Here is a 14,146-nt window from a genome sequence, read left to right as displayed (position 1 = left end):
TCAGGGACCAGGCAGAGAAGAGTTCATCAAGAAGTCAGGATTCAGGGCATACAAGTAACTAATTACTTGGGGTTATAAAGAAGAGACATTACTTCTAACAATAAGCTAATCTCAAACAGAGAGCTTTATACTTGAGGCTACAGCTTTCCTACCCACACTTACTTATTGAGCCTGATCTCTCTGCAAGACCATCCAGGCTTTACTCAAATAGACTAATATCCAAGATGTTCTCCCCTGATAGGCAAATATTCTGAGAACTCCTCTGTCTTCTGGTATTCAACCAGATACCATTCATTACCCAACTAGTTTACCTAGTTGGGTAATGAAATGTCCGCAAGCACACAACCAAGCTCAGAGGGCACCAAGAACCCCACAGTGCAACCCTGAGCTACAGATATTCTCTTCTTAGGAGACACCGTTCCTAGATTGGCTGTTTGAACCAGTGAGTCTAGATCAGAGTCCTGGGACAGTGGAGCCAAGGTGTGGCTCAGGTCCTCAAGCATTTCCCTCCTTCCATTTTCCCCAATAAATCTGGAGGAGTAGATTGAATTGAGAGAAGGTGACTGGCCCAAAGTCACCTGGTGAACTTCTGTGGCTGAGGGTGGATCTCATGAATGCTAGTCCAACCCCTGAACCACTATACTATACTATACTGGTGTTACACATTTCAATTGGCTTGCCTTTAGCAATATCCACATTCTCATCAATTGCATTTTGCATCATCTGAAGTTTATGTTACTAATTTTAAAAATAGGTTCATCGTAGATGAGCTCATTTGTAAACTTAGGGCGCATCCTAAATTCTAAGCTAGAAATCACTGCACCAGAAAGTTCTTCCAAAAATATTACAAATGCAGTTGCATTGAGGGGTGGGGGAAGAGGACTTCTATTTATCATTCTACATCTCAGACCATATGCCTTTGTGCAGTAGTTTATGACAACTTCTGCCCTACAGAATCACCGATCTATTGTTTTAGGCCTAATTTCTTACACAGGTTGTGTACTTTCCATGCTTTCTGCCTACAGCTTGTTTAAGAAATGAATCTCAGGGATATACAACCATCTGGGGGGAAAAGAGTTATTTGCCAAACACTCTGCTAGTACAAAAGTGTGAAGGTAATCATATTTTTCATGAACTTCAGTGGAATAAAATCAGTCTTTGCTCATGCACAAAATCACTGCAAGAAAAAAGTAGCTGGAAATTAATAATAAAACAGTACACAAAGAGATTCTACCATTGGAAAACATGAAGGATCAGGTTAGGGACAGATTGTCATGGAGAGAAACTATCACTTAGATCAACACTAACTTGATGGCGCATAATCAGTCAATTGAAAGGGATTCTACCAAATAGTTGATTGACTGATGTCATAAACAAAACACAATTAGGTCCCTGGCTCTTTAAATAGTTGTAGCTGCTTGCATGTACTTTTTAAATTTCTTACAATTCTATATTTTTTGCTATGCTATTCTCTCCATGGATGCCTCCTGTTTGGACAGATGTAGGTAGCTGCTTCTATCCCCTCTGTTACCAAGCTTCTGTTTTACTTACTCAACAAGGTCTTCTCCACACTTCTGCAGGAGTACCTGAGCCTTCTGGACTTCCTGTTCATTCAGAAGTACCAGTGTCCCAATAGTCAGATGGAGTTTTGCTGGGTTCTGGAATAGACTACTGCTGATTCCATGGTCCTATAGAAAGATTAGATATTCCTCGAGTGACAAAGGTGTACATTAGAAATTCCATATACATTCACTATTTCTGGAGATGACATGTCATGAGAGAGAAGGGCAGGGTTAACATGAAGATTAAAGCATAGCAATAGCTGATGGCAACTTTGAATAAACTTTTAAAAAATGCGGTCAACATATTCAGTGTAAATTACATAACCTCCACTTTTTGTTGTGGTGGCTGCAATGAGCATCAACTCCATTCTGTTCTCTTCATAATTGCTCTGCATAAGCAAAAACAGCACCTGCCATGTCTTCATGCAGGCATAGTGCTGATTTTTACCCTTTGAAAATCAGCACATCCAGTTCTCTGCATGGATACCTTCTCTTTGGGCAGATGAAGCTTTGGAGAATACAATGGTGCTGGGTATGCAAGGGGGCAGCTGGTCGACAAGTACCCCAGGTAGCAGAGTTAGGAACTGCAGAATAGTGAGCAGCTCACCCAACAATCCGGTGCCTAGAATATCCTCAGGTGGCTCAAAAATGCTATATGGCCTACTAAGGGAATGTACTTTATTAAGCACACTGAGAACAAGTCTTATTACACAGAAATATCCTCCACCTTCCACAAGGGACTGCAGTAGTACTTAGTGGCTTAGTGATTAAGGCACCAGGCTAGAAATCGGGCGACCGTGAGTTCTAGTCCCGCCTGAGGCACAAAGCCAGCTGGGTGACCTTGGGCCAGTCACTCCCTCTCAGCCTTAGGAAGGAGGCAATGGCAAACCACTTCTGAAAAACCTTGCCAAGAAAACTGCAGGGACTTGTCCAGGCAGTCTCTGAGAATTGGACACGACTGAATGGGTAAAAAGAAAAACTTGTAACAAAGACCTGGTTTTATTAAAAATGGCTATCCAAGTGTGTGGCAGCAAGGTTGAGGCAGGGCTGGGATCAAAATTAGAAAGAAAATGTAAGCCTTGGTGGGTAATGTAAAAACAACAGTGTTTGGGATAAACATGCATGCCTAGAGTTGTTTTGGGATTTAAGAAACTTACACTAAAACACAGTTAACAACCTCACTTCATTAACGATCTCTCACCTATCAATCTTTCAGCCTGGATTGATTTATTTTTGGTTGTTAATTTAATTAATGGTAAAATTCCTTAAAGTACTGGTGCCCCTGTGTGGTGTCCATGAGCACTAATACGGCAAAGTAAGTCCTTGCTAGCCACCAGATTCCCAACTCCACCTGACATTTTTAAAGATTCCCCCCTTTTTTAATATGAAAGGAAAGTTGATATGCTGCAAAGCAACATCCCACCCTTCTAAAACACTTTCATTCTCACAAATACTGCATGGGGCCTGGTGACAATCTTAGGGGGGGGAAAAGCTGGTAAGCTGCAGCCCAATGCTTTATTCAGAAGTGTACCTACTCAGAAAAAGGCAAATGTATTAGAAAGATTTAAAGTAGGCAAAATTGTTTATGGTTTTGAACATTGTAAGACTGAGTTTGAAATGGAATTATGTACAAATGATGAACATGTAATTGCTAAAATGTATAAACTTTTATTGAAATTTGAAACAGAAGGAGTGAAAGAATGTATGATAAATGTTTTGGTTATAATAATACAGATGGAACAATGGGAAAATATGTGGTTGAAAGGACTGAAATTTATACTATGTTATAATCTTAAAGAGAAGTTTTATAAAATGATGTACCATTGGTACATGACCCCAGACAAATTATCTAGAATGTATAAAGGTACTTCAGATCTGTGTTGGAGATGTGAACAACAAAAAGGGTCATTTTATCATGCTTGGTGGACGTGTAAAACTAATAAATTTTGGATTCAAATATACACACTGATTCAGAGGATTTTAAAGATTAATATACAATTGAGACAAGAAGTCTTTCTTTTGGGATTGATGGACAAACAGTTGGAAAAAAGTCATGGAACTTTGTTTTTATGTATGATAATTGCAGTGAGATAATTATGTGCACAAAGATGGAAAGATTCAGCAATACCTACAATGGAGAAATGGTTGGTGACATGGCCAAATTGACTTCCTTGATTAGAGAAAAGACAGTATCTACATTTATTGCTGACTGGAAACCCTTTATGGACTTTTTGCATAAAACAGAAAAAAAATGAACTTATGATTTATGGTTTTGATTATTAGACAGGTTAGATTATAGAAAGAAGAGAGGTATGTTGTAACTTTAGAGAAAGGGGTGAATTTATAATTGAACTTTACTGCTTTACAGAAGATCAGAAGCCACTTCTTTGTATCTTTCTTTCTTTTCTATTTTTCCTTTTCTTTTTTCCTTTCCTGCACTTTTAGCTTTCTCTTTGATTTCTTTCTTTTTCTTTTTTCTTCCTTACGAAGGAGAAGGAGGAGGAGGCGGCAGCTAAGGTAAGCTGGATGCAATAAGTTCTGGGAGAATAAAATGGGTGGAGACTCTTCAGTTTGCCTTCTGATAAATAAGTGTTTTGTGGCCACATCTTCAGTTGCAGCCTTTCTGTACGAGTGCCCATGAAATACTCTCTAAATTCAAAATACACTCACCAGCTCCTGATGTAGAGTTTATATACAGTAATCAACAACTTTTTTTAAAAAGCCCAATACTGGGTGCATTTACTTGTCAACTCATTTCCAACTATGGGCATTAATAAAAATACAACACTCGGGCCAGTTGGAATAAAAGAGGCCAACTTCTCTATAGGAATACATGTTTTGAGCAAAGACAGATCCAAGTATGGGGACCGCAGAGGTCTTGATCCCCAAATAACTGAAGCCTCACATGGGCCATTCCTTGGCTTTGAAAGAAGTAATGTCTCCTTTTTGAGATTCTCCTGGCACCCTACCATGGAGAAATTTTCAAAACATACAACCAAATTTTGCAATAGATGGGGGACACGATAAAAATAGTAATACTGCTCCATATTCTACGATTGTAATCATGACTCTCAGATCTCCAGACCTTAAGGATATAGAAAACAATCTGCAGGCAGGTTAGGAACCCTTTTACTTATTTATTTCCCATAATGGCTGTTCTTATTATTGGGAGACTGTTTTAACTGTTACTGAGCCACGAAAAATGTATTTCTTTTACAAGGTAAATGGGAATGTCACCTCTCATGGTAGACTCAAAGCTGTTAAGAAAAAACTGGAGACCTCCAGGGATTTCTCTCCTGTTTTTCCCCACCCTTTAACTACTATCAAAACAGAGCTGAGAAAAGGCTCTAAATCCCATTTGGGTGAAAAATGATTTAGATACCCTGCAAAGCTCAGTGTGTATTCTTAGGAACTTTTCTTAATCTTAAAAACCAAAGCCTAATAACCGAAGTTATTATAGTCTATAGCAAACATCAGGAGCATTGGAAGCTGGTGAAACAGCAGGGAGCAGATCTGATAGATTCCAATTATTGGCAGCCGTTCATTTTAATTTCTGTAATGCTTGCAGATATAATGAGCACAAAATACATTAACACAATAAATAAGCAGCTTCTAGGAAAAGAGCATATTCTATCTAATTCCATAGAGAAGGAATGGTGGCAAAAAAAAAAAAGCCAAATTCATGTTACAATTACTGTCAGTCTAAATAGCTGAATTTCTCCTCAGCAGCTTTCCAGGAATCAAAGGCATCTTGCATGCCAACAGCTTCCTACCCAGATGTTGCACACTGCCAGGAAAGAGCTAAACTATATTTGCAGAACAGAAGGGTGGAAAGCTTTATTAATAGAAAGAAAGTTTGTGATGCCAACCTTTAAAATAACATGTGAATATAACACCTATTGTTACAAGTGTTTACCAGTATTTCTGAAATTAGTATCTGCTGTATTACTATCTGTACTACCTGTTTCCAATGGAATTCTGTAGGTCTTAAAATACGCCACATCAAAGCCTTTTCTACTAAAAACCCTTTGGCAAAGTTGGAGCAGATTGTTCTAGGTTTTGATTTTTGCCTCTCCTGAAACAGAGAGCTCCTGTCTAAATACTTAGGTCATAATTTATATTTTTGCAGTGAATTCAATGATTCTGAACTGCACTGACAATTTATTTAAAACCGCACTCAGCAAATTCCTTTAAATTTTAGTAAACTTGAATATCCTAGCATAAGACAATTAATACAAAACAAGACCAAGCTGTATAAGCAGTGGAAGTTTAAGAAAGGCAAATATTTGTTTCTTTTTCTTTTTTTCTTATTCATTTATTCATTCACATATCCCATTGCAATCAATAACTCCAAAAATTTCTGGGACTAGATTTTGCAGCAAAATGTATGTTTACATTCAACTTTTTTTTTTCAGCATATAACTAGGACAAACTAAATTGTAGCCTTATATTAAAATGAAGGCTACTATTATCCTCAGGTTGATTGCTTCCAATACATTCCTTATAAACTCGGTTAAGATGTAAGCATGTATCAGTAAGCAGCAATTATCTCGTGAGACCACAAGAAAGTAAGAGTACTTGGAATGGTCAAGAGTACTGTGCATACAAATGATTCACTCTGGGAATATATAATGAACTCTAAACCAGGCCTCATATATACGTAAGTCCCATGGAACCTTGGATAGCCATCAAACAGGCAAAGCTATATTCTTAGACAAAGTGCCATGCTCACAGATAGTACTGCATAAATAATAAGACTTCATACTGAACATATTCAGGCAAATCCATTTAGTCTGATATCACAACAGGTCAAGCAATTAGTTAGAATCATTTATACAAATAATTGCCAGATATCATTTGAAAGATAATTTCCTGTAATAGGCCAGTACATAGAGCAAAAGCAGAATAAATGTATCTGTAAAGGCACCCAAAGGATTATAGTGCAACTGTAGTATCCCTCCATTGACTCGGTTGTTTTGCCAATTTTCTCTTCAAAGTGTATAACTGAGATTTATTTATTTCACAACTGTTACATACCATCCCAATCATAGTAACGCACAGCACCAAAATACAACAAACAATACGACAATTTATTAATTTACCAAATTATAAGAGTTCACTACAAATTAATACAGTATCAACCTATAACATGAGGATAGAAAGAGTACTGATATTTTTGAGCTCTGGTGTTGGAGAAGACTCCTGATAATCCCATGGACAACCAACAAAACAAACAAACAGATAATTGAACAAATCAACCCAGAGTTCTCACGCAAAGCATAAATGGGCAAGCTCAAATTTCCTACTTTGAATATATTATGAGAAGACCCAGCTCTCTGGAGAAGGCTCTAATGCTGGGAAGGATGGAAAGAAAGAGAAGAGGATGACCAGCAGCAAGGTAGATGGACTCAGTTACAGTGGCGATGAGTGTCCCATTGAAGGGCCTGAAGGATCAGGTTGGGGACAGACTGTCAGGGAGAAAGTCTATCTGGGTGGTTGCTAAGAGTTGACATGACTTGATGGCACAAAATCAGTCAATCAATGAATCAGTAATTAACCCTGGTGCCCAAAACCTCAGTATAGCCAAAGGCCCACTGAAATAAAATACAGTTGAGGAACTTTCTAAATGTGAAGAGAGGCAGGGCCAGTTGGACTTCTGGGGGATGCATGTCTCCAAGTGTGGGGGCTATTACTGAGAAGGCCCCCTAATTCTGGGAGCTGAAGTCCACAATCTGAAAGTTGCCAAGGCTGAGAAATGCTGCCCTAGGGTAGTCCACCTCAGAACGATTAAATAAGTCAGGCTTGATTCCAGATATCTAGATGGACATGTTCATGTCTGACCTTTTTCAGGTTTTTCAAGATGAAATGCTAAGTGCTGCTGTGTACTGTGAACATAGGAAATTCCCCTTTATGTTTAGCACAAGGACTGCTAATTTTGGGTAATGGTGGGGATGATTGGTTTTGTTGATTATTTCTGTCACAACATTTAATATATTTCTGATGAAAAATGTGTTTGATACTTAGGCATCTATAAATTATTTACTGTAATTCTACACATAAAGTAGAAAAAATAAATTCCATATAAATCTATGTAATTTATTCCAAGCTTAAAAATTGACTCTCGGTTTCTAAAATGTTCTGCTGAAGATAGTCAATATAACTACCTTCCAAACATTGCCCTCTGCTGGATATAAAATAATGGTTAAACCTCAACTTTATTTAATTTATCACAGCTATTATTATACCAATAAAAATTATTTGGGGTTGTAGATTATGAAACAGTTGATAGCAATGAAATTTTTAAAAACTGATAATGAAGCTGTTGAGTTCTACTGATAATAAAGCTGCCTATTTTTTTCCCACATAAGTTATTAGAAGAACTGCAAAAACAAGATATTCACAAATATTCTTGTTTAAACATGCTTTTACATTTCAAAGAACAGCATGCAATTACTTTGACATTCCTGTGGCTTGTAAAGTCTATAATGTTTTTTTTTTTAATTATGGGGCAATTAAACTTTTTTGGGGATCATTAAATATCATTTTATTTTGTCAACAAATTACATGTAGTGTTTGTTATATTAAAAATGTCATCATAAAACCTAGAACCTGACAAGAGCCAAAATAAGATTACTAAATTACTAATTCTTTTCAGATTACCAAGACAGAGTAGAAAGTTTCTTTTAGTTAATTCTATTTGTTCTGACAAACTTCATTTTTGTGTGCAAAGCCACATAAAAACAAAGCACCATGTATAACAACCTGGAGAATTCTTGTAATAATATCTGAAGCAATTTCTTTCTTGATTTATAACACGAATATCACACTGTTGAGTACATGACAAATGTTCCCTTTTTCCAAATTCACTGCCTGATGAAATTTTCCAGTACTGCTACATAAAACTGCCCAGAGTCCCCCTGGTGGGAAGAGATGGGCAGTGACAAATTTGATAGATAGATAGATAGATAGAGAGATAGAGAGATATAGATAGATAAATTGGGAGGTCCCAAAATGGCATTAGGTAGCAAAGATTTAAAACATGCTCTTAAAAATGATTGGTTCTATTAGAAGGAAAGCTATGGTATGAATTAGGAAATCCAAACTCTCTCCATGGACCATTTTAATGCAACCTACAGTTTAATATTATAAATGACCTCTAGAATGCCAGCTTGATATAGTGGTTAAAGGCACCAGGAGATGATGAGTTTTAGTCCTGCCTTAGGCACAAAGCCAGCTGGGTGACTTTGGGCTAGTCACTCCCTCTCAGCCATAGGAAGGAGGAGGCAAGGGTAAACCACTTCTGAAAAATGTTGCCAAGAAAACTGCGGGGATTGCAGGGCAGACTGACTCAAAGGAGCATACATGTGTGTGTACGTGTGTGTGTACGCACACACACACACAAACACAAACACAATGACCTCTAATTTCTATGTTTCCTCTTTCTCAACTTGGTGGGGCTTCATCCATTTCTTGGTTAGGAGGAACTAGTTTATCAGTATATTTAGCATGACAAATTTTAGGCTTGATTTACTGAAACAAGTCAAGATTCTACCATAAGTTATGATACAAGATTGTTTCAACAACATATCATTTAAGCTAACCAGAGAACATTTAATGATAGACATTTATTAAGCCAAGAAGCTAAGGCTTAGAGTCTCATCTTTGCATCTGTACAAATGGGAAGCTGCTGCTCATTCATTGAACGTTAAACCATAGTTCCCTGTTACACCAAGCCAGGCTTGATTACAATTCATTAAAATTCAGCCATTATAATCCCAATTATATTTGATTCCTTCTTTTTTTTTTTCCTAGCCCTTGAAAATGATATCACATACATGCATTTTAATTCTTTTCTGGAAATTAGAATAGTTGTTAGATTTATTCTTTGCTTCCCAAGTAAATATTCTCTGGTAATATATTCAAGTCTGTTTTAGGCAGTTTATAATACATTTTCCCCACAGGGATATATCCTGCTTCCATTCTAAGGTAATGTAATCTAACTACAAGGCACAGAGTAATGGTCCTCTTTAAATTGCTGCAAGTTGTTTCCAATTGTTCTAACTTCCATCAAACTCCTAGTCTCAGTCCTATGAGAACAGACAGATTTTCTTCATGTTTCACAAATAACAACATGATATAAGCATCTTGCCTTTTGCAAAGACAAGGAAAATTTATGAAAAGATGACAGCTTTCATTCATCTTTAGGTTTTCTGAGAACAGAACGTTGCAATAGCCAGATTTTGCCACCACTCTCACTTACCTATTGTATCTCCCACTTTCCTAAAAATCCCCTTTAGCTTAGGAGATGGCAGGGATAGGGATCTTAATCTCAAACCACAATCTTGGATTGACCACACAAACCACTTACCACAATAAGCAGTTTGTGAGCTCCAATGTGGATTGAAACAGGTGTCACTAACTGAAACTGTATTCTTTAAGAAGGAACACACATTTTGCCAGCCTTCCCAGGTAGATCAGATAGGAAACATGATCAGATGAGCTAATTCTACTTTATTATAAGGCTGCACTTACAGGATCTTGCAAGTCTGAAAGTACAAATCTCCCGCTGTCTCTTTTACAGCCTGATAAGTCATGGAGGTTCCTTTCTGAGTTTCTTTCTCTGCCTGTTCTGCAGCTGTGGGCTATACCCTCTCTTATCTGATCATTCCCTAGGCAGCACCTCTTTCCCCGGCTCACAAAAATTCACACCATACCTAATTGTAAGCATTGAAAAGACAGCTTCCAAATAAGCTCTCAATACTGATACTGCAAGGCAGACCAACTATGTGCTGCTAGTCTCCACTTAGGACCATTTGTCCCCTTTCTGGGTCCAGGAGGTCAGATTATTAGTGACTGCCCTTGAGCTGTTGCTGCTGAACACCAGGTCACTTTCTAATAAGATGACAATCATCCATGGTGTAATACTGGAGGAACAAGTGGACCTGTTGGGTGAGGGAGATAGTGTCTTCTTCTTGAAGATCTAGCTTTCTTGGGTTCTTCAACAGCCTTGACTTTATAGGTAGTCAGGGAAGGGGGCTGCAATGACTATGACAGACAACTTTCCTGTGACCAGAGTCTCAACTTCTGCCCAAGATGGCGAAATGCTGAGCTACTGTTTGCTTCTCTGTCCCTCCGTGAGCTCTTGAAAACAGTATCTGGGCTGCTTGTTAACAGTAACTAGCAACATAATGCTAATTAATATTTTATATCACCTAGTAAGATGGAACTATCTAAGGATAGAAAAATCCTTACCAGCTACAGCAGCTATAAAAGATCCAATAATTTTTGTCTCCAAGACAGAAGAGGAAATTGCTTTGATTGACAGTTCAGCTGAAGATGAGGTAGGAGAAGCGCAGAAAGTAATAGTAACTACTGAGCTGCCATTCAAAAATGAGCCAAGAGAAGTGTAACTAATTTTGAGGTGCTTGTCATGATGTAATCCGTTAGAAGTCATCTCACAAAATATTTGTTAAATGTTGATGTACCTGAAAGATTTGATTCTATGCAGAAAGAAAAAAAAATCAGGGAAATAATGGTCTCATGAAAAAAGAATCCAGCCTCTAGAAATAAAAGACACAACATTTAAAAAAGAACATGGCAGCATGTCAGAAGAGGTGGCTTTGGGGAAAAAAAAAGAATTTTAAGCCTCCTGGGTATTGAGGATGAGCACCCTCTAAGGCTATTATTGTAGAGAAATCTTTTGGGGAGATGTACAATTGAAAGAATTCCTTGATCCAGTATTGAGATCCATCAAGATTCTAATCTTACCATAGACCAAATACAGTTGGGGTAGAAATTCTCAAAAAAGCTATACATTATAACATCTTGCACCTCTTCAGGAAAGCAACTTCTCTGGAATATACTAGAAAGATAAGTAATGTATTTTCCAGATTTACTTTCCTAGGTAGTCAAAAAGCCTAAAGAATTTAACTATATTAGTGAGACAGCAAGACAAGTTAAAACCGTTTTTTTTTACCTTCCTGCAAATTTTTACTTATCTCTGGATGAGTGAGAAAATTTTATGATCCTGATATTGCTGTTAATTATCTGAGAAAAGATCTGAAACTCACACTGAGATTGAAATACAACAGCAGTCTTCACAGTAATTCGATAAACATCAAGAGGACAATTCTTTTCTTATACATCTAATTTTGAAGCAAAGATTTTTTAAATTTACTGTTTGAAGTAGATTAGAGTTTCAGATTCAGGGGGAGAGTGAGAGAAAGTCTGCAGTGCAGATATGTCTCTTCCAGAAGTTCTTTTAAAAGTAGGTTTTTTTCCCCCTTTTCCCCTTTCTTTTTATTATTATTTTGCTTAATTTCCATTCTTTGTCTTGATTCCGATTTCTGTTCTTTCTTTTTTTTAAATTTCTTAGGTTTCTTTGGGCTTTCCTTCCTTCTCCTCCCCCTTTTTTAAAATTTTCAGATATTTTTTAGTTTTTTTCCTTCTTTTTTACAACTACTATCCTTATTTTTATTTCATTCAAATGTAATTGTTTGCCTTTCTGAAGTTTTAGTTTTGACAAATAAGTTATTATGTTTTAATATTTTTCTTTTTTCCTGGGCCTTGAGCCAGGAGCAATTGAGACTTTCCTATATAATGGAAAATTTTTGTAATTTATGTATAATGTCATAATTATTTACATTACAGAATCTTATGGGGACAAAGAGTTTTCTATAAGCTCAATATATCGAAGCACATAGTGGGTTTGTGTATTTGTAAGAAGCTAATGATCTTCCTGAATTAAAAAAAAATACAAACAAAGAATTGGATTTTTCAAGAGCTGTCCCACAAATTCTTTTATAATAATGGATAGTGTTCTGGTTGTATTATCAATGGTCTGTGGTAAGAAATGTCAAGCAGGGAGAAAATATGTTTCATATGTTACTATTAGAGGATTCACAGTTGGCCAATAACAAAACGTTTCTGAGATATATTTCAGACAAAGAGAAGATCAACAAATGTGAGGATTGTTTGGGATGTGCTTTAAATATAGACACATACATACATATCATGAAAGGGGGGGGAAAATCTTATTATAGTAATTTGGAAAGGAAAGGAAAGGAAAAGAAAGGAAACTTAAAATATTACTGTGAGAAATCATACTTTGGAATTGTATGGTGCCTTTAGGTCTACAAAGCAGGCTCTTGATCAGTTTTATGCTTCTACTATAGAATATTGTTAAAATTTCTTAAGCAGAGATATTACAGTATTTGGTCACCAAAACAATATAATATCATAATCAGAGACCCATGGATACAGTAGATAAGGATTTAAGTGCAATATTAATTATCAATTTTTTGGATTTTTATACATGTCTCTATAGTTCAAATTTGGGGACATTTGTTGAGCAGAATGAATGTTTTCTACATAAAATAAAACTTCCAAGGTTTTCTCAAACTCATTTGAAAGATTTAGCCATACCTTTAATGTTGCAGAAAATACTAGATACAGTACAATTAATTTTATGAACCTTGGGAAGGCTCCAATCGAAGCAAATATTTGTAGCTCAGGGTTGAACTGTGGAGTCCTTGGTGCTCTCTGAGCCTTGTTGTTTTCTTGTAGACATTTCATTGCCAGACTAGGCAACATCTTCAGTGCCAGGAGGGAGTGGGCCTTGCTCTCAGTTTATATACCGTGACTTGCCCTGCTTGTGTTGGTGGGGGTGTTGTTCTCTCCTTGGGAGTTCTTTGATTGGGCTGTTGTTGGCTGCTTGGTTGATTGTCTGAGTTAATAGTTCCTTGATTAGGGTGTATTGTGCTGTTTGATGGTTCATCTGTGTATGATGTACAAGGGAGTATGATGTACTGTATGTATGATGTACTGTACACTCCCTTGCCAGCAGTCAACACCCAGATATGCAAAAATCAACACTAGGATTAACACCAAATGAACCAAATGAAATGTCTGCAAGAAAACAAGGCTCAGAGAGCACCAAGGACTCCACACTTGGGAAGGCTGTTAGACCAGATGGGTTTCCAACAGAATGGGATAAAAAAAAAATAAAGAAAGCATGGCCCCTAAATTGTTATAGAGGTCTTTTGAAAAGGGGGCTTTTCCTTTACGTTATGAGGCCTATATAATGGTTATTTCAAGACCAGGTAAGGGTTCTATAAATTATGCAAATTATAATCCAAGATCCCTGTTAAACATGGATGCAAAAAATTTAATTGCACATTTAGCATATAGGCTACAGAAGATACTACACAAGTCCAAATATGATTGTATGGCTCATTATGACTAGGAGTTTTGATTATTACGATCTACCTCTGGATTTGCACACAGCATCTACTAAATGCCAGTTGTTGGGAAGCAACAAGGGAATAAGGTTAATGCTTTACTGTCCATGTTGTACATTTCCTGAATGCACCTGTTTGTCCCCCCTGCCCAACACAAAATGCTATTCTGAATGTCCTCTTGTTATGTTTACAGTATCTGCATGGGGCTATTTAATCAAGACAAACAAGTTATTTAATGAATGTTCTCCTTAATTCCAACTACAATTTATTCCAGAGGATTTTATCAATCTGATATTAACAAAAAACCATGAACAATTGGTTGGTAAAGGCTTCAGCAGAAATAAA

The 14,146-nt window shown here is 36.9% G+C and overlaps 1 protein-coding gene across 1 annotated transcript in view; it reads right to left on the bottom strand.

Moving 5' to 3' along the window:
- The window catches only part of ASCC1 (activating signal cointegrator 1 complex subunit 1), an 83,254-nt gene that overhangs the window by 48,052 nt on the left and 21,056 nt on the right, over positions 1-14,146 (bottom strand). Inside the window, exon 6 of the mRNA XM_063307494.1 lies at positions 1,552-1,688. Within this exon, the coding sequence (XP_063163564.1) occupies positions 1,552-1,688 (137 nt within the window). The remainder of the gene's footprint in view (positions 1-1,551; positions 1,689-14,146) is intronic.

This window comes from Candoia aspera, chromosome 6 (genome assembly GCF_035149785.1).
Source record: "Candoia aspera isolate rCanAsp1 chromosome 6, rCanAsp1.hap2, whole genome shotgun sequence".
NCBI lineage: Eukaryota > Metazoa > Chordata > Lepidosauria > Squamata > Boidae > Candoia > Candoia aspera.
Note: the sequence above shows the minus strand (reverse complement) of the source record. Positions and strands in the feature narration are given on the sequence as shown.